General features: G+C 42.9%; 1 protein-coding gene across 6 annotated transcripts in view; it reads left to right on the forward strand.

The window, feature by feature from the left end:
- Positions 1-11,740: 11,740 nt before the first annotated feature.
- Tp53bp1 (tumor protein p53 binding protein 1) overlaps positions 11,741-26,114 on the forward strand; it is a 70,132-nt gene continuing 55,758 nt past the window's right edge. For all 6 annotated transcript variants that reach the window (XM_090318503.1, XM_090318505.1, XM_090318504.1 and 3 more), the window contains exons 1-7: positions 11,741-11,872; positions 12,385-12,572; positions 12,781-12,874; positions 13,126-13,210; positions 21,588-21,715; positions 22,959-23,114; positions 25,025-25,154. In XM_090318503.1, the coding sequence (XP_090174629.1) occupies positions 11,866-11,872; positions 12,385-12,572; positions 12,781-12,874; positions 13,126-13,210; positions 21,588-21,715; positions 22,959-23,114; positions 25,025-25,154 (788 nt within the window). In that variant the 5' untranslated portion in view covers positions 11,741-11,865. The remainder of the gene's footprint in view (positions 11,873-12,384; positions 12,573-12,780; positions 12,875-13,125; positions 13,211-21,587; positions 21,716-22,958; positions 23,115-25,024; positions 25,155-26,114) is intronic.

Raw genomic sequence — 26,114 nt, forward strand, 5'->3', positions numbered from 1 at the left:
ACTCTGGGCCTGGGTGTTGTCACTGAGCTCTTCGGCTCAAGTCTAACGCTCTACCACTTGAGCCACAATGCCACTTCCACAAGGTATATTTGTATAAAACAGCATTTTTTTTTTTGCCAGTCCTGGGCGTAAGCTCAGGGCTTGAGCACTGTCCTTGGATTTTTCTCAAGGCTAGAACTCTACCACTTGAGCCTCAGCACCACTTCTGGCTTTTTCTAAGTATGTGGTACCAAGGAATCGAACCCAGGTCTTCATGCATGCTAGGCAAGCACTCTACCACTAGGCCAAACTCCCGGCGTAAAACAGCATTTTTAAAAGCCTATTTTGTGTTGAGAAAGAGTGTGCCAATGAAGCCTAGTAATAAAGGATATTATTTAAAGGCCATTAAAAATATGTATGTGTGTTTGTGAGGTGACCGTGAAGCTCAGGGTTCTATACTGACCACATATGTGATCTTTGGGATGGTACCTCATTCTGTAACCCCTTCTACAGTCTTGTCAAATAAGACTGACTGTCAGATATTGGTAGCATAGCCACTGCTTTTGATCTATGTGTGGTGAAAGACCTTTGATTTCTGTAAAGGATTTCTAAGGGCTGACCAGTGAAGATACTAGAAGAATTCAGAAGAAGTGTAAGAGGAAAGGCTTTCTAGGTACTTTCCTTGGGTGTGGGCTGAAGTGGACACAAGACAGAAGACAGACTGACTCTCAAGAGATATGAAAGGTATTGTAACTGTATATTAGGGAATTTTTAGTTCCAGGTCCCAATCAGTTTATAATACATCATGATGAATTATCTGGTAGACCAGTTAAATAAGCAAATGTTTACTTAGTGGGAGGGGCATCTCTAAAATATTTTCTGAAAAAAAAGCTGGTAGCTCACATCTGAAATCTTGACTTAGGGAGGCTGGGAACAGTAAGACTGGGGCTTGAGGCCCCTTTGTCAATGAAGGTCTGGACACTGAGGCATATGCCTATTTTCTTAGCTACAAGGGAAGTCTAACAAAAACAGATCATGCATGCCAGCAAGTCAGGGCTGGAAGCATGGTTCACTGGTGAGAGTGCCTGACTTGAAAGTACAGGAAAAGAGTTCCAACCCCTGTGCTCCCCCAAGGAAAGTTTATGTTGTTGTTATTGTTGTTGTTTTTCTGAGATGGGTGCCAGTGGCTTATGCCTATAATCCTAGCTCTTCAAGAGGCTGAGATCTGAGGATAGTGACTTGAAGCCAGTTTGGGCAGAAAAGTCCATGAGACTTCTTTTTGTTGTTGTTGTTGATCATGGGGTTTGAACTCAGGGACTGGGCTATATCCCCAAGCTCTTCTGTTCAAGGCTAATATTCTACCACTTGAGCTACTGCACTTCTTCTGGTTTTCTGGTGATTAATTGGTAGTACGAGTTTCACATACTTTCTTTTCTAGGCTGACTTCGAACCATGATCCTCAGATCTCAGCCTTCTGAGTAGCTTGGATTACAGGTGTGAGCCACTAGTGTCCAGCTCAGCTCTAAGAGACTCTTATCTTCAATAAACTAGTCAGAAAAAAATTGGAAGTGGTGCTGTGGCTCAAGCGATTGGGCGCTAGGCTTGAGCACAGAGAGGCTCAGGGACAGTGCCCAGGCTCTGAGTTCATGCCCCACAAGTAACAAAAAGAAATAAGATGGGGCTGGGAGTTTGGCCTAGTGGTAGAGTGCTTGCCTAGCATGCACAAAGACCTGGGTTCAATTCCTCGATACCATATACATAGGAAAAAAAAAAAAAGCTGGAAGTGGTGCTATGACTCAGGTGGTAGAGCTCTAGCCTTGAGAAAAAAGTCCAAGGACAGTGCTCAGGCCCTGAGTTCAATCCCCACAACTGGCAAAAAAAAAAAAAAAGAAAGACATTGGGTCGGTTGGGAATGTGAGTTAGTGGTAGAGTGATTGCCTACCATGCATGTAACCCTGGGTTTGATTCCACAATACCACATAAACAGAAAAAGCCAGAAGTGGCATTTTGGCTCAAATGGTAGAGTGCTAGCTTTGAGCAAAAGAAGCTCAGGACAGTGCACAGTCCCAGGAGGGCAAAAAAAAAGAAAGAAAGAAAGAAAGACAGACAGACAGACAGACAGACAGACAGACAGAAAGAAAGAAAGAAAGAAAGAAAGAAAGAAAGAAAGAGCGAACGAAACATTGGCTCCTCTTTTTACTTCCAGCCTGATGAATGTCATTAGTTTTCCTGAGGTAAGGGGAAGAGGTCTAACTTCATTTAGCCAAACTTTCAGGCCCTATTCTGTCTATAAAGCATTCCTTACTCAAAGAGAGGCGTGTTGGATTACAGGACTGCTGTGTCAGAGGCTTATCCTGGGCTTTGGGGAAAAAAAATACTATCATCATAATACATACCAGCAGTCTCAGGGTCACCTTTCAGCACCAACAGCTGGGTTATTTGTGAAGGCCTGGAATAAAATAACCTCTAAAAAGGGCACCAAATGAAGCGATTTCTAAAAGAGATTGAAATGAAACCGGGGCATCTGTGGCCCACACCTGTAATCCTATCTACTCAGGAGGCTGAGAGCTGAGGATCACAGCCAGGTAGGAAAGTTCATGAGACTTTTTTTTTTTTGCCAGTCCGGGGACTCAAAGTCCAGGGCCTGGGCACTGTCCCTGAGCTTCTTTTGCTCAAGGTTCTACCACTTGAGCCTCAGCACCGCTTCCAGTCTTTTCTGTGTATATGGTACTGAGACACCGAACCTGGGCCTTTATACATGTTAGGCAAGCACTCTACCATTAGGCCATACTCTGGGCCCCTCATGAGACTTTTTTTTTTTTGCCAGTCCTGGGCTTGAGCTCAGGGCCTGAGCATGTCCCTGGACTTTCTCAAGGCTAGAGCTCTACCACTTGAGCCTCAGCACCACTTCCGGCTTTTTTCTATGTATGTGGTACCAAGGAATCGAACCCGGGTCTTCATGCATGCTAGGCAAACACTTTAACCACTAGGCCAAACTCCCGGCCCTCATGAAACTTTTTGTTGTTGTTTTATTTTTGGTGTCGGTTGTGGGGCTTGAACTCTGAGCCTGGGCATTGTCCCTGAGCTCTTCAGTTCAAGGCTACTGTCCTATCCCTTGAGCCACAGAGCCACAACCCGTTTTCTAGTGGTAAATTGGAGATAAGAGTCTCATAGTCTTTAGTGCCCAGGATGGCTTTGAACCCCGATCCTCAGATCTCAGCTTCCTGAGTAGCTAGGATTACAGATGTGAGCTACTGCCCCAGCCCCTCATGAAACTTTTTTTTTTTTTGCCAGTCCTGGGGCTTGAACTCAGGGACTGAGCACTGTCCTTGGGCTTTCCCCAAGGCTAGGCCTCTACCACTTGAGCTACAGCACCATTTCCGACTTTTCTATGTGTGGTATGGAGGAATCTAATCTGGGTCTTTATGCATGCTAGGCAAGCACTCTACCACTAGGCTAAACTCCTGGAACTCCCTCATGAAACTTTTATCTCCAGTCAACCACCACAAAGCTGGAAATGAAGCTGTGGCTCTAACAGTGACAAGAATTAGCCTTGAGTGGAAAAAAAAACAAAAAAACCCTAAAACACAGTACTTAGCCTTGAGTTCAAGTCTCAGTGCTGAACCAAAACCAAAATAAAAATAAAAAGAAAGGCTAGAGATGTAACTTAGTGGTTCAGTATTAAATATCCCAAGTTCAATATCCTGATTTCAAACACCAGTACTGAAGCAAATTTTTTCATCCAAGTGTATACATATTGATTGTATGCATTGTATAGCACAATGTATACACGATACATATTCATATATGCACCTATTGAAGGGATGTCACTGGATTCATCCTGCCTTTGTGAGTTCACTAAACTCTGGCATTGGCAGGGATCAGCCTCTGGGAAGAATGTCTTGGTGCAAACATGTTTGCAGATCCAGAAGGGATGGGAGCAGGTGAAACCATCACTCTTCAAAAGGAATGAGGGAGCATGTTTGTGGTGGCCACAAGTTCCTACTGTTCCAATTAAGGTTATATGGAATTCTCACACGGGGAAAAAGTAACCAGCAGTGACAGAAAATAAATAAGTGGTTGGCCTGGGGCTTGGAATTAATTCCAAGTGAGGCACAAGGGCACATTATAGGAAACGACAGTATTCTATATTTAGTTGTGGTGGCAGTTTCACAGACATGTATAGACCCACATGTATTCACATACTGTAAAATTCCACTTACATTTTAAAATAACATATTTTATTGTACATAAGTGATACATGAAATTGTCTTAAAAACCTAATGAGATACCACGCTGACAACACCAAATGTTAGTGAGAATGTGGACTACCTGAAACTCTCATATGTTGTTAGCGCAAGTATGAAATTGACTGGGAGCGTGGCTCAGTGGTAGAGTTCTTGCCTAGCATGCACCCTGGGTAAGATTCCTCAGTACCATATAAGCAGAAATAGCCAGAAGTGGTGCTGTGGCTCTAGTGCTAGAATACTATCCTTAAGCAAAAGAAGCCGAGGGACAGTGGTCAGGCCCTGAGTTCAAACCCCATAACTGGTTAAAAAAGAAAGAAAGAAAGAAAGAAAGAAAGAAAGAAAGAAAGAAAGAAAGAAAGAAAGAAAGGAAGGAAGGAAGGAAGGAAGGAAGGAAGGAAAAGGAAAAAAAGACGAAGTATGCAACCATTTTAAATCTGCTTGGCACTTATAAAGTGAAACACACATTTTTTGACTCAGCACATCACTTCTAGTTATGCAGCCAAGAGAAATAAATCCACAAATGTTCACATATGGGCCGGGAGTTTGACCTAGTGGTAGAGTGCTTGACTAGCATGCATGAAGATGGGTTCAATTCCTTGGTACCACAAACATAGAAAAAAGCTGGAAGTGGTGCTGTGGCTCAAGTGGTAGAGCTCTACCTTGAAAAAACCCAAGGACAGTGCTCAGGCCCTAAGTTCAAGGCCCAGGACTGGCAAAAACAAAACAAAACAAAACATACACACGTACACACACACACACACACACACACACACACACACACACACACACACACACACACACACCAATTGTTCTGGAACATTCATAGCAACTTTATAATAGCCCAAAGTGGCTCAGATATTCAGTACAAGGGAGAACTGATAGAAAACAAATTGTGACACACAAATACTGCTCCGTTACCAGTGGCTCATGTCTTTAGTCCTAGGTACTCAGGAGGATGAGGTCTGAGGATCATACTTTGAAGCCAGCCTAAAGGGATGTCCATGACACACATGTCTTCAATTAACCACCAAAAAGCTGGAAGTGTAACTGTGGCTCAAGTGATAAAGCACTAGCCTTGAGTGAAAAAAAAAAAGCTCAAGGACAGTGCCTAGGCACTGATTTCAAGCTCCAGGACACCCATGAAAAGAAAGAAACAAAAAGGAATAAGGCTGGGAATGTCACTCAGTGTTAGAGTGCTTGCCAAGCATGCATGAAGCTCTAGGTTCCATTCCTCAGTAGCACATCAACAGAAAAAGCCACAGGTGGTGCTGTGGCTCAAGTGGTAGAGCACTATCCTTGAGCGAAAGCAGTTCAGGGCCCAGGCCTTAAGTTCAAAACATGGCTCAAGTGGTACAGCACCTAGTTCACTGATGTGAAGTCCTAAACTTAAACTCCAATACCACCAAACAAAACACTACAGTCCTTGGGCTTTTTGCTCAAGGCTAGCACTCTGCCACTTGAGCCACAGCACCACTTCCAGCTTTTTTTCTATGTATGTGGTACTGTGGAATTGAACCTGGGTCTTCATGCATGCTAGGCAGGCACTCTACCACTAGACTAAATTCCCAGCCCCCCTTGAGTGTATTTTTTTTTTTTTTGCCAGTCCTGGGGCTTGAACTCAGGGGCTGAACACCATCCTTGGCTTTCTCACGGCTGGTGGTTTGCCACTTGAGCAACAGCACCACTTCTGGCTTTTTCTTTGCATGTGGTATGGAGGAATTGAACCAGGGTCTAGGCAAGCACTCTACCAGTAGGCCAAAGTCCCGACGCTATGCTGTTTGTTTTTTTATTCATTCATTCATTCATTCATTCATTCATTTATTGCTAGTTCTGGGCTTGAGCTCAGGGCCTGAGCACTGTCCTTGGACTTTCTCAAGGCTAGAGCTCTACTACTTGAGCCACAGCACCACTTCCAGCTTTTTTCTATGTATGTGGTGCCGAGGAATCAAACCCAGGTCTTTGTGCATGCTAGGCAAGCACTCTACCACTAGGCCAAACTCCCAGTCCCTATGCTCAGTTTTTTAATTGTGCATTTTGTGTGTGTGTTCCAGTCAGTCCTGAAGCTTTCTTTGTTTAAGGCTAGTACTCTACCACAGCTCCACTTCTGGCTTTTTTGGGAAATCAGTTGAAGAAAATAGCCTCACAGGCTAGCCTAGCTGGCTGATTTCAATCTTAAACCTCATATCTCAGCCTCTTTTTTTTTTTTTTTTTGATGCCAGTCCTGAGGCTTGAACTCAGGGACTGAGCACTGTCCTTGGGCTTTTTCCTCAAAGCTAACACTCTGCAGCTTGAGCTACAGCACCACTTCTGGCTTTTTCTATGCATGTGGTACTGAGGAATCGAACCCGGGTCTTTGTGTATGCTAGGCAAGCTCTCTACCACTAGGCCAAACTCCCGGCCCCATATCTCAGCCTCTTGAGTAGCTAGGATTACAGGTATTAGCTACTGATATCCAGGCTAAATATATATATATATTTTTTTTGGGGGGGGGAGTCAGTCCTAGGCTTGAGCTCAAAGCCTGAGCACTGTCCTTGAGTTTTTTTTCTCAAGGCTAGAACCCTATCACTTGAGCCACAGCACCACTTCTGGCTTTTTCTATATATGTAGTACCAAGGAATGGAACCCTGCTCTTTATGCATGCTAGGGAAGCAATCTACCACTAGGCCAAACTCCTGGTCCTAATTGTATATTCTTTAGTGTTTTGTTTTGTTTTGTTTTTGCCAGTCTGGGCTTAAGTTCAGTGCCTGAGCACAATCCTTGGATTTTCCTCAAGGCCAGAGCTCTACCACTTGAGCCTCAGCACCACTTCCAGCTTTTTTCTATGTATGTGGTACTGAGGAATTAAACCCAGGTCTTCATGTATGCTAGGCAGGCATTCTACCACTAGGCCCCCCTTAATTGTATATTCTTAGTGAAATATGCCCTAATGAAAAAACAACTGCAAAGAAATGATAAACTGCTTTCAAAGATAATCAGCTTGTATCCTGAAACTATTATACATATAGTAAAACAAAGCAAACATTTCTGTTAATGTTATCCAAATATTAAGTATAATAAAGAGCTACAAATAGAAAGCCAAAAATGTGGAGTAAAATCCCTGAAACCTTTAGATTTAATTGAAAATAAAAGTCATACAATGAGGGGCTGAGAATTTGGACTAGTGGTAAAAGTGTTTGCTTAGCATGCAGGAAGACCCGGGTTCGATTCCTCAGTATCACATACATAGAAAAAAGCTGGAAGTGGTGCTGTGGCTCAAGTGGTAGAGTTCTAGACTTGAGGAAAGCCCAAGGACTGTGCTCAGGCACTGAGTTCAGTCCCCGTGACTGGCCAAAAAAAAAAAAAAAAGTCATACAATGACCAATCTAGTAACCATCAGTGAGCATTATTCTAACCATCCAGCTTAGAATCTTTGACTAAAATCTCAAGTTCAGTTCGGTTCTGGTAGCTCATGCCTGTAATCCTAGCTTCCCAGGAAGCTGAAATCTGAAGCCAGTCCAGGCGGGAAAGTCCATGAGACTTTTATCTCCAATTAATCACATAAAAAGCTAGACCTAGAGCTGTGGCTCAAGTGGTAGAGTGCTATCCTTGAGCACAGAAGCTCAGGGACAGCATCCTAGACATTGAGTTCAAGCCCCAGGACTGAGACTTGAATAAAAACAACAACAAAAACCACAGTCACTGTTATTTCTGGATAATAGTAGATCTGAGAAGATTCACTTTCCAATTATATCTTATGTTTTTTTCTTTGTTCTTTCTAAACTTTGGTTATCTCATCTCTAGTCTTCATAGAGTTTATTAGGCTATTAATGACAGTAAAATATAATGAAAAAGATGTTATTAATGAATTGCATCAGGCTAGGATTGTATAGATGCAAGGGCAACAGACGGCAGCCTGGGGTCAGAATCAGTTATAGACTAAGTGTAAGTAAACTTGTAATACTCTTGTAGCTTAAAAGAGATACAGCATTATGTTGCTATCATTAAATTCAGTACTTGTTACATCCTCAATAGACATCTGTGCCACCAAGCTCCAAAATTATGAATTTCCAGAGGAAAATCTTGAAGCAAATTTAACACTGGTAAATAGTAGCTTGCTTGCTTGCTTGCTTGTTTGCTTGTTTGCTTGCTTGCTTGCTTTATTTATTTATTTATTTATTTTGCCAGTCGTGGGCTTCATCTCAGGGTCTAAGCACTGTCTTTGGGATTTCTCAAGGCTAGAGCTCTACTACTTGAGCCACAGTACCCCTTCTGGCTTTTTTTTCTATGTATGTGTTACCGGGGAATCGAACCCAGGTCTTCCTGCATGCTAGTCAAGCACTCTACCATTAGGCCAAACTCCTGGCCCTTCATTAAAAATTAAAGCTACTGGGCTGGGAGTTTGGCCAAGTGGTAGAGTGCTTGCCTAGCATGCACCGTGACCCTGGTTCAATTCACATGCACAGACAAAGCCAGAAGTGGTGCTGTGGCTCGAGTGGTAGAGCTGTAGCCTTGAAAAAGTCCAAGGATAGTGCCCAGTCCCTGAGTTTGAGCCCTAGGATTGGAAAAAACAAAATGAAGATTAAGCTGGTTGGGATTTTTGTTGTTGCTGTTGTTTGTTTAGAGGAAAATCTGACAAACTGCTAAGTCATAGTGCATTTACACTTGTCGTTTTATTGGTTGAAATTAGTTGTAGAATGAGAAGACCAAATGATATGATCCCCTAGGGTGAGAATCTAATCAGGTTTTAAATACCAGCTTAAAGACAATAGGAGAGGAAACGTGGTTTGGGGTTGCAAAGATAGGACTTAGATTAAATAGTTGGAAGAAAAATTTCTCACAATGAGCATTGTTAAATTTTAAAGCATGTTAACATAGGAGTCTTAACAAAATTTTCTTCTGTGAGGGAACTTTTGTGGTAGATTAGATTTCTCTGTTTGAGAGGTGGCTTAGATAAAGGACACACCTTTAGAAAGAAGTGCTGATGGGTCTTTTGCAGGTTTGGAGTCAAAAAAGCCTTTGGTTCATCTACCTGTACGCAGTTACAGCCTCAGCCCATCATCATTCTACCAGTGTTTCCTGATCTGGCTTTTTTTCTATGTATGTGGTACCGAGGAATCGAACCTGGGTCTTCGTGCATTCTAGGCAAGCACAGAGTCCTTTAAAAAAAAAATTCTTGATGAATTTAGTAATGGAAATGGCTTAGAATAATTTAACTATTTTTGTCATATTGAAGTTTAATTTACCCATTTTAGCTTTAACAAACACATACAGTTTTTTGGCAAAGAATCATAAAAATCAGGGAGATTTGTTTACATTTTTCAATGGGAGTGGGGCAATGCAGTTGGAGAATAAAAACAAAAGGCAACAAAATTAAAAAAAAATTTATTTCATGGCAACCAAAGTCATACTTAATTATGGCAAGATCTGGTACTTTTTTAATTGAGCAGTTGAGCTTACTTTGTGTCCCTCACAAAGTTAATATTGACTTGATCTGGTCCTTTTAGGGTTACATTTATTTGGTCAGTGGTATTAAGTGTCGGGGTGAAAAAAGGCATTCATTATAAATGGTTCTAGAATTAACAGGTGAGATGTGTCTCTGGGTGATTTCTTTCTTTGCTTTCCCCTCCCTCCCTCCCTTCCTTCTTTTCCTCCTTCCTCCCTTTCACCAGTCTTTTTTTTTTTTTTTTTTTTTTGCCAATCCTGGGCCTTGAACTCAAGGCTTGTGCTTGTGCTTTCTCAAGGCAAGAATTCTACCACTTCAGCCATAGTCTACTTCTGGCCTTTTTTTTTTTTCTATGTATGTGGTACCAAGGAAACAAATTCAGGTCTTCGTACATGCTAGGCAAGCACTCTACCACTAGGCCAAACTCCTGGCCCCAGTCCTTCTTTTTTTCTGTACTGGAACTTGAGCTCAGAGCCTCAAAATTTCTAGGTCTGCACTCTACCACTCTAGACACACGCCCAGTCCTTCCTTTCATTTTTGCCCCACCAATAAAATATTTCACTTATTTTCTAGTTATAGCATTAATAGAGTCTAGAATTTTCAAGGCATTTTCATTTCACAGTTAAGTCCTTTTGTTCCTACAAGTAACTCAAGTCAACATGATTTTATTTTTTTGGTTTGGAAAGTATGATCACTGTAATTTATTGTATCAAGGAGAAGATTGATTGGTAGGAAGCTCCACTTAGCCATTTCAAATGCTGAAATAGAGATTTATGATTAACCTTTTCCCAAATAATTCTGAGATTGAGACAGAAAAACAACAGCAACCCCCCCCCCCCTAAACCTGCTTCCTATTGAATGCTTACAATGTATATATTCTTGGGCATTTGGCTAAATGCTTGCCCCACTGACAGTTGCTCAGGCTACAATTCTATTCCAGATCCAGCCGCCATTTAAATTAAAACAGCAACAACAACAATAACAAGGAAACACATATGCCTCCTGGGGCCTAGTTCATTAATAGCTGCCACAGCTGCCACACCCTCTATAAGAGATCCTGGCACTATAATTGGGATAATTGAATCTCGGGACATGGATCTTTGAGGTCATCAAGCTCGAAAAGACGACAGCTGTTCTCTTTACCAGTAGATTGAAAATCACAGTGCTCAAAGAGAGGGGCACAACCTGCCTTGGGGGTGGACTGTGACGTACATGGACTACAGTCATTTTATATATATATATATATTTAATATATATTATATATTATAGAGATAGAACGCACAAATGTGAAGCTTCAAATACTTTCCTGCAAAAGGCAACAGAAAGAAATATGGCCTTCTGTGGTCTTCAGACAATGTATAAAAACAGAACAATTCTCCCCCCCCAAAGAACAAAGAACAAAACCAGCAGAGATCTACACAAGGGGAGAAGGTAAGAGTCCCTTGAATTCAGGGAGAGGCCCATAAGAGGAGACCTGATGGACACGGACCAAACCCTAAAGAGTCTTCATTCTGTTCCCCCAGCTCTGGAGCACGAGCTATTTTCAATCATCCCTTCCTTCCACCCTTTCATTAGAAAAGCCGGGAAACTCCTTTTTCCACGGAAGTGGAAGGGAAAGGGCCTTTAGGGTGCTTGAATGAAGCCTAACATGTAGATTGTGTCTAATGCCTGAATAATAGAAAGAAGAAAAAAAGAATGCCCCGGTCCCGGGGCGAGAGAATCTCATTTCATGCCCTTTCAAGGTCCCTTCGGTTCAAGGATACTGTCATTCTCCAGGCTGTACTAGAGGGAGGGCCCTGCAGCCTCCATGCTGCCATGGAAACGCGCCGCCGTGTTCCTCTTTCCTTACGTGAGGGGTGGAGGGGCGGGCTCTCCTCCTCAGCCACCAATCATTCGCAGGCACGTTTGAGTGGCTGGCGGAGTCAGCGAATGGGAGGCCCGGGAGTGCGTGACGTGACGGGAAAAGGGGTGTGTGTGTATGCGTGTATGCGTGTATGCGTGTGTGTGTGTGTGAGAGTGTGTGAGTGTGTGAGTGTGTGTGTGTGTGTGTGTGGTGGGGGGGAAGCTCGAGGCCCGTGGCGACGGCGGCGGCGGCGGCAGCGGCAGAGACAGCAGCGGCGCGACGACGAGAACGGCGTCCCGGGGAACGCGCTGGAGGGGCTGGGAGAACGGTGCCGAGACCTCTAGGTCGAGCGCGAGGGACCCCGCGCCGGAATGCCGGGTACTGCTCGGAGAACAATGAGGCCCCCCGCAGTCGGCTCCGGAGGCGCTCGGGTTTCCCGAGTCTGAAGGGACGGCTGACCGGAGGAGGGGGGCGGGGTGGCAAGCATGGCGGCGGCGACGGGGACGGGGAAGGTGCTGGCGGGCCCTGTGACGGGGGGGGGGGGGGAAGCGGCGGCGGCTGGGAGGGCTGGGTGGTCGTGGGGAAGCGCGCGCGCGTGTGCGTGTGAGGTTCCTGTGAACGGAGCGGACATTACAAAGCAGCGGTGGCGGGAGGGGGGGCGTGGAGGCGCCCGAAGGACGTTGGGAGACTGGGGCGTGGGGGGGGGCGTGGGGAGAAGGGGCGGGAGAGAAGAGGTTGAGGAGGGGAGGGGAGGGCAGGCCGCCCGCGGGAAGGGGACGGAGGGGGGGGTGAGAGGCTCCTCTCTTCCTCCCGCTCCCCCGCGCCAGCTCCCCTATCTCGGGCTCAGATCGCGTGACCCCCAGAACTGATCTTTTGTTATCCCCTTCCAGGGGAGCAGATGGACCCTCCTGGAAGTCAGCTGGATTCAGATTTCTCTCAGCAAGATACTCCCTGCCTCATCATCGAAGATTCGCAGCCTGAAAGCCAGGTTCTAGATGATGAGCCTGGGTCCCACTTCACCATGCTGGCCCGACACCTTCCGAATCTACAGATGCACAAAGAAGAGAACCCTGTGCTGGTGAGTGAGGGTACCTTGTTGGAAAAGGATTGGGCAGAGATGTTTTTGTTTTTTTATTTAAATACCAACAGATCGCAGTGTTTAGTCGGTCACAAATCTTTTGGTTAAAATTGGTGGGAAAAATAGAATCAACGTGTCTACCAGCACTGTGTTTTATTCCGGATTATTTAGTATATGGTGTGGGATATTATCTGTGTGTGTTTTCCAGGATGTTGGGTCCAATCCAGAGCAAACATCTGCAGAACAACAAGGAGACAGTAATAGTGGGTTCAGTGAACAGTTGAGAGAAAACAAGTCTGAAGGTGAGATGTTTGAAGCTCCCAGTGTTCTTTTTTTTTTTTCTTTTTTTAAGTGATGATGTTGGGTTTAAACATAACAGGATTGTAGAAATAAATGTAGGATGGTCTTCTGCAGTAGTATCTGGTGCATAGGAAGTAGTAACTCACGGAGTTCTGATGGTGCATGGTAGAGTGAGATTGTATTACTGAATTTATATTAATGTCTGGTGGTAAATCTCTTTTGTGCTAATATCCTGCTTTTTCTTTCTTTTCAGGCCCTGTGGATTCTTCACATTTAGAAACAAGTGATTCCATCAGCCAGGTTATTGACCAGTTACCTCAGCCAAATAGGACAAGCAGGTATTACTAGTGTTTGAATTTGCTGATGAGTGAACTCTATATTTGTTTCTGTTACCTCATCCTGGGTATGGGATTTGAGGATTGAATAGGTAGTTATTATGTTAGGAGTGATGTCTCTTTTGGAGTCTAATGGACTTTCCTGCTCAGGCTGACTTTGAACCATGATTCTCAGATCTCAGCCTCTCCCGATTAGGATTACAGACATGAGCCCCTGGCACCTAGCTCCTCATCCCTTTTTTATTTTTTAATTTTATTGTTACTATAGAGTTGATGTACAGAGGAATTATATGTACATGAATCAGGTATTGAGGTATTGGGTACATTTCCTTTCACACAGTGTCATCTGTTCCCTCATTGGCTACCATTTCCTCTTTCTCATCTTCACCCCTGAGTTGTATAATTAGTTCACTTTCATCAACGCCTGGTGCACTCTACTGCTGCACCCTTTTTCCTCGACTTTGGTACCTTCCCCTTCCCCTCTTGAAGATATGCATGTGAATACACTGTATATGAGGTAAAGAAAATAGAATCATCAGAAAGAGAAAAGTTAAATGATTTCCATATTTTAGGAATTCATTTTGGTATATTATTTATTTATTTTTTTTGCCAGTCCTGGGCTTGAGCTCAGGGCCTGAGCACTGTCCTTGGACTTTCTCAAGGCTAGAGCTCTACCACTTGAGCCTCAGCACCATTTCCGGCTTTTTTCTATGTATGTGGTACCAAGGAATCGAACCCGGGTCTTCGTGCATGCTAGGCAAGCACTTTAACCACTAGGCCAAACTCCCGGCCCCCTCATTTTGGTATATTATTTTATATAAATGTGAAGAGGGGCTTAGGCACTGCATCTTTGTGACCCCTAAGTCTATCTTCTTTTGGTCTCACTGAATGACTTCTTACCACTTTTATATTTAATATGTTTAGTTTATATCTTAAACAGTATTTGGTTCTTAGTGTTTATTTATTTTTTAATTTTTAGTTTTTGCCAATCCTGGGCTTGAGCTCAGGAGCTGAGCACTGTCCTTGGACTTTCTCAAGGCTAGAGCTCTACCACTTGAGCCTCAGCACCACTTCCAGCTTTTTTCTGTGTATGTGGTACTGAGGAATTGAACCCCGGTCTTCGTACATGTTAGGCAAGCACTCTACCACTAGGCCGAACTCCCGGCCCCAGTGTTTATTTACTGCTAGTCCTGGGGCTTGAACTCAGGAGCTAGGCATTGTCCTTAAGCTTTCTCAAAGCTAGTATTCTACCATTTGAGCCACAGCACCACTTCTGGCTTTTTCTGTGTATGTAGTACCCATTGGTACGAAATTGCCATTCTAGGCAAGATTCTACTACTGAGTCACACTCCAGGCCATCTTATTGCTTTATATCATCATGGTGTCCATTTTTTTAAAGTTAATCCTCTGTGTTGTGACCAATATTGGATATTAGATCTGTAATCTTGTTTAATTCTATCCCTGAAGTAGCTGTACAATGAAGATATTACATTACTTCCATTGTTGTGAAGGGGAAGGCAATGCACAAAAAAGCTAAATTTTTCAAGAAAGCATTAATAGTGAGGGCCGGAAGCTTAGCCTAGTGGTAGAGTGCTCACCTGGGTTTGATTCCTCGGTACCACATACTCAGAACAATTCAGAAGTGGTGCTGTGACTCAAGTGGCAGGGCGCTAGCCTTGAACAAAAAGCGTCCAGACCTGAGTTGAAGCACCAGGACTGGCAAAAAAAAAAATTAATAATGAGAGATGTAGGCTTTCAGTCTGTTCTAACGTAGATGTTTCCTTTTTCTTACTATTCAGTGCTTCTCAGTCTTCTGCCTTGATTGTGATGTAGTCAAAGAATAACACAGAAAACTAGGACTCTTGAGGTTCTGGAGTAGAAAGAGATAAGAGAATGTTGGCTTGCTGTTAAAGACTTGGCTTTCTCATTTACCTTGGCTTTATGTTTGCTGTATTTTATGTTTTGGGTTTGTACATAAATTTGTCTCACATCCAGTAAAAATGAATGACTCAGAAAAACCTGCAAACTGGTAGGCTTTTTTTTAGGGGGGAGGGCAGTAAGTAGATGGGTGTTTTTTTGGCTGACACTTGGTGAAATATTGTGGAGTTAGTGACAGAATTTTGAAATGGGAAAATTACTGGCATTTCTGGCTTCAAACCCTACTAGTCCTTTTAGAGCACTGTTAATTGGTACCAGCCAGCTTCCATTCATTGGGATTAGGTATGCAAATACTATCTTTTGCTGGAGTTCCTGCAAAACCCAACCATTGTAGTTGGGTCCTGAAGCCAGGTAGGTGTTCTTTTGCCATTTGTCACACAGTGCTTGTGCTTTTGTTTCTGTACCCAGCAGCTGCACTCACTGTTACTTCTGGTACATTTAACAACCTGTGCTAGGTTTACCTGTGGGGTTTTTTTTTTTTTTTTTTATGCTTCCACATCCTGGTTTGAATGGTGAGAGATGTGTAACTTCATGGTGATTGAAACAGTATTGTCTGAGGAGTTCCATGCCACTTCTTTTCCCTAGTGGTTACTCTTTTTCTCTGAAACTTGACTGAATGCTCAGTTAACATTCAGGTACTTTAGTATGTGCTCCAGAGGGGCTTTGTTATTATGGAGCTTATAATTTGGAGGACAGATGTTAACCCTACTCCTTTGGCCTATAAAGGAACACTTCTTTGCACTGCAGGATAAATAAATTGTAATTTACTAGTCAGTTGAAGGGCTAAGGAAAAGCACAAGCTGTGAGAAGAGATGATTTTCAGAAAAGTAAACTGTGCTGAGGCCATGTTGCTTGAGAGAATTAGAGGTTAATGCCACAAGAATGGATGTTCTTCAGAATATTTGTACATAACCCTTATTCCTGCGGATATTCTGAAAAAGTTATCTGCTTAGGAAATTTTTCTGTCATAAAACTCCATTAAAAAAGTCTTACTTGGAGCTGGGAATTTGGCTTAGTGGTAGAGTGCTTGCCTAGCATTCACAAAGAGCTGGGTTTGATTCCTCAGTATCAGATACATAGAAAAAGCCAGAAGTGGCACTGTGGCTTAAGTGGTAGAGCTCTAGCGTTGAGAAAGTCCAAGGGCAGTTACTCATACCCTGAGTTCAAGCCCCAGGACTGGCCCTCCCCCCAAAAAAGGAAAAAAAAAAATTGAGTTTTACCTAGTAGTGATATAAGCTTATGTTATTAAATAGTGAATAATCTAAAGTATAACATGGAAAAATACTTTTTTTTTTTGATGGGTCATAGAGCTTGGACTCTGGGCCTGGGTGCTTTTCCTCAGCTCTTCAGCTTAAGGCTACTCCCCTACCCTTTGAGCCATAACGCCACTTCCTGTTTTCTAGTGATCAATTAGAGATGAGGCTCAGGTTCTTTAGTTCCTGGGCTGGCTTTGAACCACGATCCTCAGATCTCAGCCTCCTGAGTAACTAAGTTTATAGACGTGCGCCACCACATTCAGCTTTTGTTTTTATTTCCATAGGTATTTTAAATTTTTTCCAGCAAATATTTTTACTGATACTAGGGCTTGGACTCAGGCTGAACACTGTTAGCTCTTTTGCTGAAAGCCAGAGCTCCATTTCTGGCTTTTGTTGTTGGTTAATTGGAAACAAGAGTCACATAGAGCTGGATGCTGGTGGCTCACGCCTATAATCTTAGCTACTTAGGAGACTGAGATGTGAGTCTCAGAAGACCGGAAGTGAAGCTTAATGGCTCAAAGTGATAGAGCATTAGCCTTGAGCAAAAAGAGCTCAAGGACAGCACCCAGGCCCTGAGTTCAAGCCCTACAACTGACTAAAAAAAAGTCTCTCAGACTTTGCTACCGGGGCTGGCTTTGAACCATGATCTTCACATTGCAATTTGCTGAGATATGAAGGATCTAGGCTTGGATTATGGGTGTGAGCCACACCGGCATCTGGCTTGCACATTTTTTTTTTTTTTTTTTTGGTGGGTTATGGGGCTTGAACTCTTCCTGGGTGCTGTCCCTGAACTCTTCAGCTCAAGGCTACCACTCTACCCTTGAGCCACAGACCCACTTTCGTTTTCTAGAGGTTAATTGGAGATAAGAGTTTCAGGTCCTTTTGTGCCTGGGCTGGTTTTGAACATTGATCCTCAGATCTCAGCCTTCTGAGTAGCTAGGATTACAGGCGTGAGCCACCATGCCCTGCTTTGGACATGTTTTTTCCTCCCCAGCACTGCACTTGAACTTAGGGCTTTGTGCTCTCATTTGGCTTTCTTATTCTCAGCTGGTGCTCTACTTGAACCATACTTAGGCTGGCATTTTGCTGGTTAATTGGAGATAAGACTCTCAGTCTTTCCAGTCTAAGCTAGGATTTATAAATGTAAGCTATCAGTTCCTGGAGTAACTGTAAACTTAAACTTTGGAGTAATTATAGATTCACATGCTTTATAGTAAGAAATACAGAGATTAGATGTATATTTTGCATTTTGCAAAAGTACATTGTTACAGTCAAAGCTACAGACGTTAATGAAATCCTGTATCATGTGTTCAGATTTCCTATTGTATGTGAGCATATTTATGTATTCCCTCTATATTTATATATACTATAAATTTATATAGTAAAACATGTCACATGTTTTATTATGTGTGGGTTTGTGTAGTTGCCATTACAGTCAAGATGCTGCTGAGTGGCAGTGGCTTACATCTGTAATCCAAACTGTTTCGGAGGTTGAGATCTGAGGGTCATGGTTTAAAGCCAGCTTGACCTGGAAAATCCATTAGACTCTTATCTCCAATTAACTCCCAGAAAACCAGGTGTAGGGAAGTGGCACTGTGGCTCGAGTGGTAAAGTGCAATCCTTGAACTAAAAGTGCTTAGGGACAATGTGTAGGCTTAGAGTTCAAGCCCCATGGCTGACAAAAAACAAAACAAACCCATAGGTAGTTCTGTAGCTCCAAGTGGTAGAATGCTAGCCTTGGGCTAAAAAGCTCAAGGATAGACCCTGAGTTCAAGCCCATTGTCCCACCCCCCAAAACAAACAAAAAGTCAAGATCCTGAACCAATTTCAACACGTCTTAATGTTCTCTTACCACACATATCAATCATTTGTAACCATTTGCAAAATACTACTTCAGTTTTGTTTTCTGCCAGTTTTGTTTTTGCTTGAACTCAGGGCCTGGCACTGTCGTTGTGCTTTCTCAAGGCTGGTGCTCTACCACTTGAGCCACAGCGCCACATCCAGCCTTTTCTGTGTAGGTAGTGCCAAGGAATCAAACCCAGGGCTTCATCCATGCTAGGTAAGCACTCTACCACTAGGCCATGATTCTGGCCCATATATAATCATTTTTACATTCATGCTGATAAGGATCATCATTCTGATTTACAAAGCTTATGAATAATGAAAAATACAAAGATCTCAAGTTTTACACAGGAAAGAAGTTTAACTCTTTGAACATGAATGATAAATTTATTTCTTCCTTATCAGGTGATGTGTAAATTTCCTTCCTGCTACTTAGTTCCAACTCTTTCTTCTTTCTCCACCATTTCCTCCTTCCCCCTCACTGCCCTTGGTTTGCTTAGTTCACTTTCATTGATGTCTAGTATAACTGATTGGCCCTGTTGCTGTACTTTTTCACCCACTTTCCACTGATTCTGTGCCCTCCTCCCATCTTCCTTCAGATGTACATGTTTACACCATGTATGAAGTAGAGAATTCAGAGTCATCTAAAAATGACAAGACAAATCAAGAAGAGGTCTTTTGTTGCCTTATCTTTGTGTGTGTGTGTGTGTGTGTGTGTGTGTGTGTGTTGTGTTGTGTTTGCTGGTACAGCCTCATTTGGCTTTTTTCCTCAAGGCTGGTGCTCTCCTACTTGAGCCACACCTCTACTTCTGGCTTTTTGCTGGGTTAATTGGAGAAAAGAGTATCATAGATTTTTCTTCCTGGGCTGGGTCGGAATCATGATCCTTACATCTCAGCCTCCCTTAGTGACCAGAATTACAAGCACAAACCAACAACACTTGATTGGAATTGGCCTTTTTTCTTTCAGGGTAATTTCTATGATCATTCTAGTGTTTTTTGTTTTTTTTGCCAGTCATGTTTTTTTCTTTTTTTCTTTTTTTTTTTTCCCAGTCCTGGGCTTGAGCTCAGGGCCTGAGCACTGTCCTTGGACTTTCTCAAGGCTAGAGCTCTACCACTTGAGCCTCAGCACCACTTCCGGCTTTTTTCTATGTATGTGGTGCCGAGGAATTGAACCCAGGTCTTTGTGCATGCTAGGCAAGTACTCTTATCACTAGGCCAAACTCCTGTCCCTCATGTTTCATTTTTAAAGAAAGTTTCCTAAAGTAGCCATGTTATTTTTCATGTCTTCCCTCCCTTCTTTACCAGCTATTCACTTTTTTGTGGGGTCATGGCATTGGCTCACATTCTTGTAGTATTGGGTAATAGCACTATTTTCTTTTTTTTTTTTTTTTTTTTTTTGCCAGTCCTGGGCTTGAGCTCAGGGCCTGAGCACTGTCCTTGGACTTTCTCAAGGCTAGAGCTCTACCACTTGAGCCTCAGCACCACTTCCGGCTTTTTTCTGTGTATGTGGTACCGAGGAATCGAACCCGGGTCTTCATGCGTGCCAGGCAAGCACTTTAACCACTAGGCCAAACTCCTGGCCCCACTATTTTCTTTTTTTGTAGTCAGTCATGGGGCTTGAACTCTGGGCCTGTGTGTTGTCCTTGTGCTCTTCAGCTCAAGATAGTGTTCTGCCACTTGAGCTACAGTGCCACTTCTGGTTTTCTGGTAGTTATTTGGAGATGGGAGTCTCACACAAACTTTCCTCACTGGGCTGGCTTTAAACCATGATCTTCAGATCTCAGCCTCCTGAGTAGCTGGTATTACAGGCCAGCCAGTGGTGCTCAGCCTTTAATTGAATTTTACTTAAAGTCTTGAGTCCGGTGTATTCTAAGCTTTTATTATTTATTTTCCTGTGTATTCTAAGTTTTTACTACCTATCTATTTATGTTTATTTATGTTTTATGCCAGTCCTGGGGCTTGAACTCATGGCCTGGGTATTGTCCTTGGATAATTTTTAAATTTTTTTTTGGTTGTGGGACTTGAAATCTGGGCCTGGGCACTGTCTCTGAGCTCTTCAGCTCAAGGCTACTGCTTTACTTCTTGAGCCACAGCACCACTTCAGGTTTTCTGTTGGTTAATTGGAGATATGGACTTTAGTACCTGGGCTGGCTTTGAACTGTGATCCTTAGATCTCAGCCTCCTGAGTAGCTAGGATTACAGGTGTGAGTACCGCCATCCCCAGCTCCTTGGATACTTTTTGCTCAAGGCTAGCACTCTGCCACTTGAGCTATAGCACCACTTCCATCTTTTTCTGTGTATGTGGTACTTAGGAATTGAACCCAGGGCTTCCTGCATGCTAGGGGAGCACTCTACCACTAGGCTACCCTCCCAGCTCTAACAAGAAAAAAAAATATTTTTTTGAGCTCTTTTTTTGTTGTTGTTGGTTATGGGGCTTGAACTCTGGGCCTGGGTGCAGTCCTTGAGTGTCAGCTCAAACTAGAGTTCAAGAGTTTGAGCACAGTGCGTGCCACTTTGAGTTTTCTGGTGGTTAATTGGAGACTTGTGCAGGGCTGGTTTTGAACTGTAATCCTCAGATCTCAGCCTCCTGAGTAGCTAGGATTACAGGTGTGAGCAGCCAGTGCCCGGCTCTTCGCTCTTCCCATGTTTATCCAGTGCATATCTTGTAACAGCTCAAGGATTCTTTTTTTTTTTTTTTTTTTTTGCCAGTCCTGGGCTTGAGCTCAGGGCCTGAGCACTGTCCTTGGACTTTCTCAAGGCTAGAGCTCTACCACTTGAGCCTCAGCACCACTTCCAGCTTTTTTCTATGTATGTGGTACTGAGGAATTGAACCCGGGTCTTCATGCATGCTAGGCACGCACTTTAACCACTAGGCCAAACTCCCGGTCCCTCAAGGATTCTTTTAGTTTTTTTTGTTTTTTTTTTTTTTGCCAGTCCTGGGCTTGAGCTCAGGGCCTGAGCACTGTCCTTGGACTTTCTCAAGGCTAGAGTTCTACCACTTGAGCCTCAGCACCACTTCTGGCTTTTTTTCCTATGTATGTGGTACCGAGGAATAGAACCTGGGTCTTTGTGCATGCTAGGCAAGTACTCTGCCACTAGGCCAAACTCCTGGCTCCTAAAGGATTCTTTTAGTTCCTATCTTTGCTCATAAGATAAAATGGGTGTATATTCTTTTCTGGTTAGTTCCTGTGTTACTTAGTTCAAATTAGTAACCTTTTTGGTAGTTTCTCCAAATAGTACTAAAGAAGAGAGGTTTGTTTACATCTCCAAATTGGGTGTGTGAGGAGTCAGAGTAAAGTGCCCTACCTGGGAATAGAAAATGATTGTGTCTTTCCACTCTTTAGTGTTCTGGAAATGGCAGTGGAGTCTGGTCCTGTAGTTGGGGAAGAGAAGGAAGAGTTGGAAGACCAGGAGAAAGAAGAGGTGGAAGAAGATACTGCAGACCAAACCACACGCTCCCTTTGTGCTGAAGGTAGTCTTGTGGCTTTTTCAAGACAGTAGATTCTCTTTTTTTTTTTTTTTTTGCCAGTCCTGGGCTTGCCTGAGCACTGTCCTTGGACTTTCAGTACTGAGGAATTGAACCTGGGACGTCGTGCATGCTAGGCAAGCACTCTACCACTAGGCCAAACTCCCGTCCCCGAGTAGATTCTCTTATATTCCCTTCCATGTCCAAATTTCACTTTACCAAGTTGTAGGCTTTTTATGATTACACTGAGAATCATTAAGAAATTTGTTATCTGTGGTATTCAATTTGATTTGGTATTTGAGAATTTGTTGCTCTGTTTTATTTGCTTATTTTTTGTTGGTTGTAGGGCTTGAACTCTTGGCTTTGGTGAAATCTCTCAAGTTTTCTCAGCTCAAGTCTTGTGCTCTACCAGTTTGAGCCACAGTACCACTTTCTGTTTTCTGGTGGTTAATTGGAGATAAGAGTCTCAAACACTTTCATGCCCAGGCTGGCTTTGAACCGTGATTCTCAGAGCTCAGCCCCCTGAGTAGCTAGGATTACAGGCATGAGCTACTAGCACCTGGTTTCTGTTATATTTAATTTTTTGTGTTAGCTTTCCATTGCTGTGATAAAATACCTAAGAAAACTAACTTAAAAGTTTTACAGGTTTTGCGTACTAGGGCACACACAAGGTCCGAGTGCTGTTCGTTAGCATTTTTGCTCATGGTTAACCACAGCTCCACTTCTGGCTTTTTGGTGGTTAATTGGAGATAAGAGCTGTAGACTTCCTAGACTGACTTCGTCTCATTCTCCTGGCATGAGCTGCCAGTTCCTGGGCTTGTGTGCTAGGCAGACATCTCCTGCTGAGCTACATCCTGACCTGACCCCTTATTCCTTTTTTTTTTTTTTTTTTTTTGAGGTACAGCTTTGATGTGATGTGAAAATGTAACATGATCTTGGTAAGGGACAGTGATTTTTTTTTTCTCTGTGTGTGTGTGTTTCCTGGGTCTTGAACTCAGGTCCGTGGTACTGTCTCTGAGCTTTTTTCCTCAAGGCGAGTGTTCTATCACTTCAGCCACAGTGCCATTTCTGGCTTTTTTGAATAGTTTCTTAGAGATAAGAATCTCATGGAGTTTTCTGTCCAGGTTCGCTTTCAACTGTGATTTTTGGATCCTAGCCTCCTGAGTAGCTATAATTACAGGCTTGAGCTTCCTGCCACCTCATTGGAACAGCAGTTTTGATACCAAATTTTTTGGAATATTGTTCCTAGATTCTGCTTCATCACAGTTGGGCTTTGGGGTTCTGGAACTCTCCCAGAGTCAGGATGTTGAGGAACAGACCGTCCCATATGAAGTAGGCCAAGAGCGTCTTCAGCCAGTCACTACCAACTCCGGCCACGTACTGACTGAGATGGATGCAAATGATGGTATGAAACATGTTTTCTTTTCTTCTTTCTTTTTTTTTGTCAGTTATGGGGTTTGAACTCGGGCCTAGGCCCTGTCCATGACCTCTTTTTGCTTCAAGGCTAGGACTCTACCACTTTGAGTCATAGTACCACTTACAGTTTTTGAGTGGTTAACTGAAGGCAGGAGTCTCACTGGTACTTTTCTGCCCAGCCTAGCTTTGAACCCCAGTCCTCGGATCTCAGTCTCCTGAGTAGCTAGGATTATAGCTGTGAGCCACAGGCACCTGATATAAACATATTTTTTTAAATTTGGAATTGGTTATAAGTTTGTTTTTTTTTCCCGGTAGAATTGTTTTTCTTTTTTTTTCTTTTTTGCTGGTCCTTGGGCTTGAACTCAGCCTGGGCACTGTCCCTGAATATCTTTGTGTTCAAGGCTAACGCTTTTATCATTTGAGCTACAGAACCACTTTTGAATTTTTCTGAGTAAGTTTAATGGAGATAAGACTTTGATTGACTTTCCTCTCTGGCTGGCTTCAAACTGACATCCTCAGATTTCAGCCTCTTGAGTTGCTATGACTATGGGTGTGGGCCATTGGCCCCCAGTAGAACGTGTTATTTTTCTTGATAATTTTCATTGGTATTCAGGTTTATAGATTTAAGTAGGTGAATTGGCTGGTAGATACTTGTTAATTGGTAAGTTATGGATCAAAGTTTTCTACAACTTTTATTGGACACTTTCCTCTTCAAAATTACATTTGTATTTGGGCACAGTGGCTCACACCTGTTATCCTAGCTACTCTGAAGATTGAGACTGAGATCTGAGGATTGTGGTTCAAAGCCAGCTTGGGCACTAAAGCCTATGAGACTCTTATCTCTAATTAACCACCAGTAAACCGGAAGTAGTGCTGGTGCTCAAGGGGAAAGGCAGTAGCCTTGAGCTGAAGAGCTCAGAGACAATGCCCAGGCCCAGAGTTCAAGTCCCAAAATTACATTTTTTTTTTTTTTTTTTGCCAGTCCTGGGCTTGAGCTCAGGGCCTGAGCACTGTCCTTGGACTTTCTCAAGGCTAGAGCTCTACCACTTGAGCCTCAGCACCACTTCCGGCTTTTTTCTATGTATGTGGTACCGAGGAATCGAACCTGGGTCTTCATGCATGCTAGGCAAGCATTTTAACCAGTAGGCCAAACTCCCGGCCCCCCAAAATTACATTTGTAGATTTTTTTTTTTTTTTTTTGGGTCCATTGTGGGGCTTAAACTTAGGGCCTGGGTCTTGTCCTTAGCTCTTTTGCTCAAGACTAGCACTCTGTCACTTGAGCTACAGTGCCACTTCCGGTTTTCTGGTAGTTAATTGTTGTTAAGATTCTTATAGACAGGGCTGGGAGTTTGGCCTAGTGGTTAAAGTGCTTGCCTAGCATGCACAAAAACCCGGGTTCGATTCCTTGGTACCACATATATAGAAAAAAGCCAGAAGTGGTGCTGAGGCTCAAGTGGTGGAGCTCAGGCCTTGAGAAAGTCCAAGGTCAGCGCTCAGGCTCAAGCCCAGGACTGGCAAAAAAAAAAAAAAAAAAAAAAAAAAGATTCTTATAGACTTTACTGCCTGGGCTGTCTTGAACTGCGATCCTCAGATCTCAGCCTCCTGAGTAGCTTGTATTATAGACACGAGCCTCCAGTGCTCGGTTTTAAATTGATCTTATTTCTACTATATGTTTTTTTTTTTTTTAAGAATTTATTATTTACGTCATATTTCAAATGCCATGTTTAACAAGTATTCAAGAAGGGAATCTCTCCAAATAATTACTGACACATAGATTTTAGAACATAATTAAAATTAAGCTGAGGGGTTATATCTATGTGTTTTAAGAATCATTTAGAACTGCTTCTAGTACTTTGAAAAGTTAAATATCTTTTTCTTGTTTTCTTCTGAAACCTCAAGCAATTAAACTTGAAGAACAGTCTACGGAAGAGATTGCCATGGTAGAACAGCCCAGCAGAGACATCCTTGTGATTCCACAGCCTAGTAAAAGCATGTATGTGCTAGAAGAGCAAGAGTCACCACCTACGAGGTAAATCTATTTTTTTCTAAAAAGTGTCTACATGTTTTGATATGGGTTTGTACTAATTTTATTTTTTAAGGTAGATACAGTTTTAGAAATCCTTCCCCTCTTTTTATATTTGGTATATTCCTGGTCTAATAGAAACACTTCGTCATTTATTTATTTTGTCGGTGGTGGGGCTTGAACTCTGGGCCTAGGCACTATCCCTGAGCTCTTCAGTTCAAGGCTACTGCCTTGAACTTGAAGAGGTACTATCTCTCTTCACTCCTGTAATCTTTGAAGAGGCACCATCTCTCTTCAGGTATTCTTAGACTGAAGTTGTGAATAGCATGTGCATATATGTGAATATATATGTATTTACACAAACACATGTACATACACACACACACATACACACACACACACACACACACACACATATATATTTTGCCAATCCTGAGGCTTGAACTCAGGGCCTGGGCACTGTCCTTGTGTTTTCTCAAGGCTAGAGCTCTGCCACTTGAGCCACAGCACCACATCTGGCTTTTCTTTGTATGCGGTACCAAGGAATCGATCTGGGTCTTCGTGCATGCTAGGCAAGCACTCTACCATTAGGCCAAACTCCTGGCCTCATGGGGACTTTTATACCTTGTGTGGCTTCAGACCATGATCCTCAGATCTCTGCCTCCTTGGTAGCTAGGATTATAGGCAAGAGCCACCTGTGCCTGGCCCTAAGTATTACTTTAAAAAAAAAAAAAACTTTTACTTTTTTCAGTTTTGAGGCTCCAACTCAGGGCTTGGGTGCTATCCCTAGGGTCTTTCTGCTCAAGGTTAGCACTCTACTATTTCTGTTGTAATCTGTGGTGATTATTGTATCTAAACTACATTGCCTCTGGCCAACAGCCCAACTTAGGATTCCAGAGGAAAAACTGATGTTTCCCATTTGAGGAATGAAAAATATTATTTTCTTTAAAAGTGGGAAGTGAGGGG

The sequence above is a fragment of the Megascapheus bottae genome, chromosome 25, assembly GCF_031878675.1.
Source record: "Megascapheus bottae isolate mThoBot1 chromosome 25, mThoBot2.hap1, whole genome shotgun sequence".
Lineage (NCBI taxonomy): Eukaryota > Metazoa > Chordata > Mammalia > Rodentia > Geomyidae > Megascapheus > Megascapheus bottae.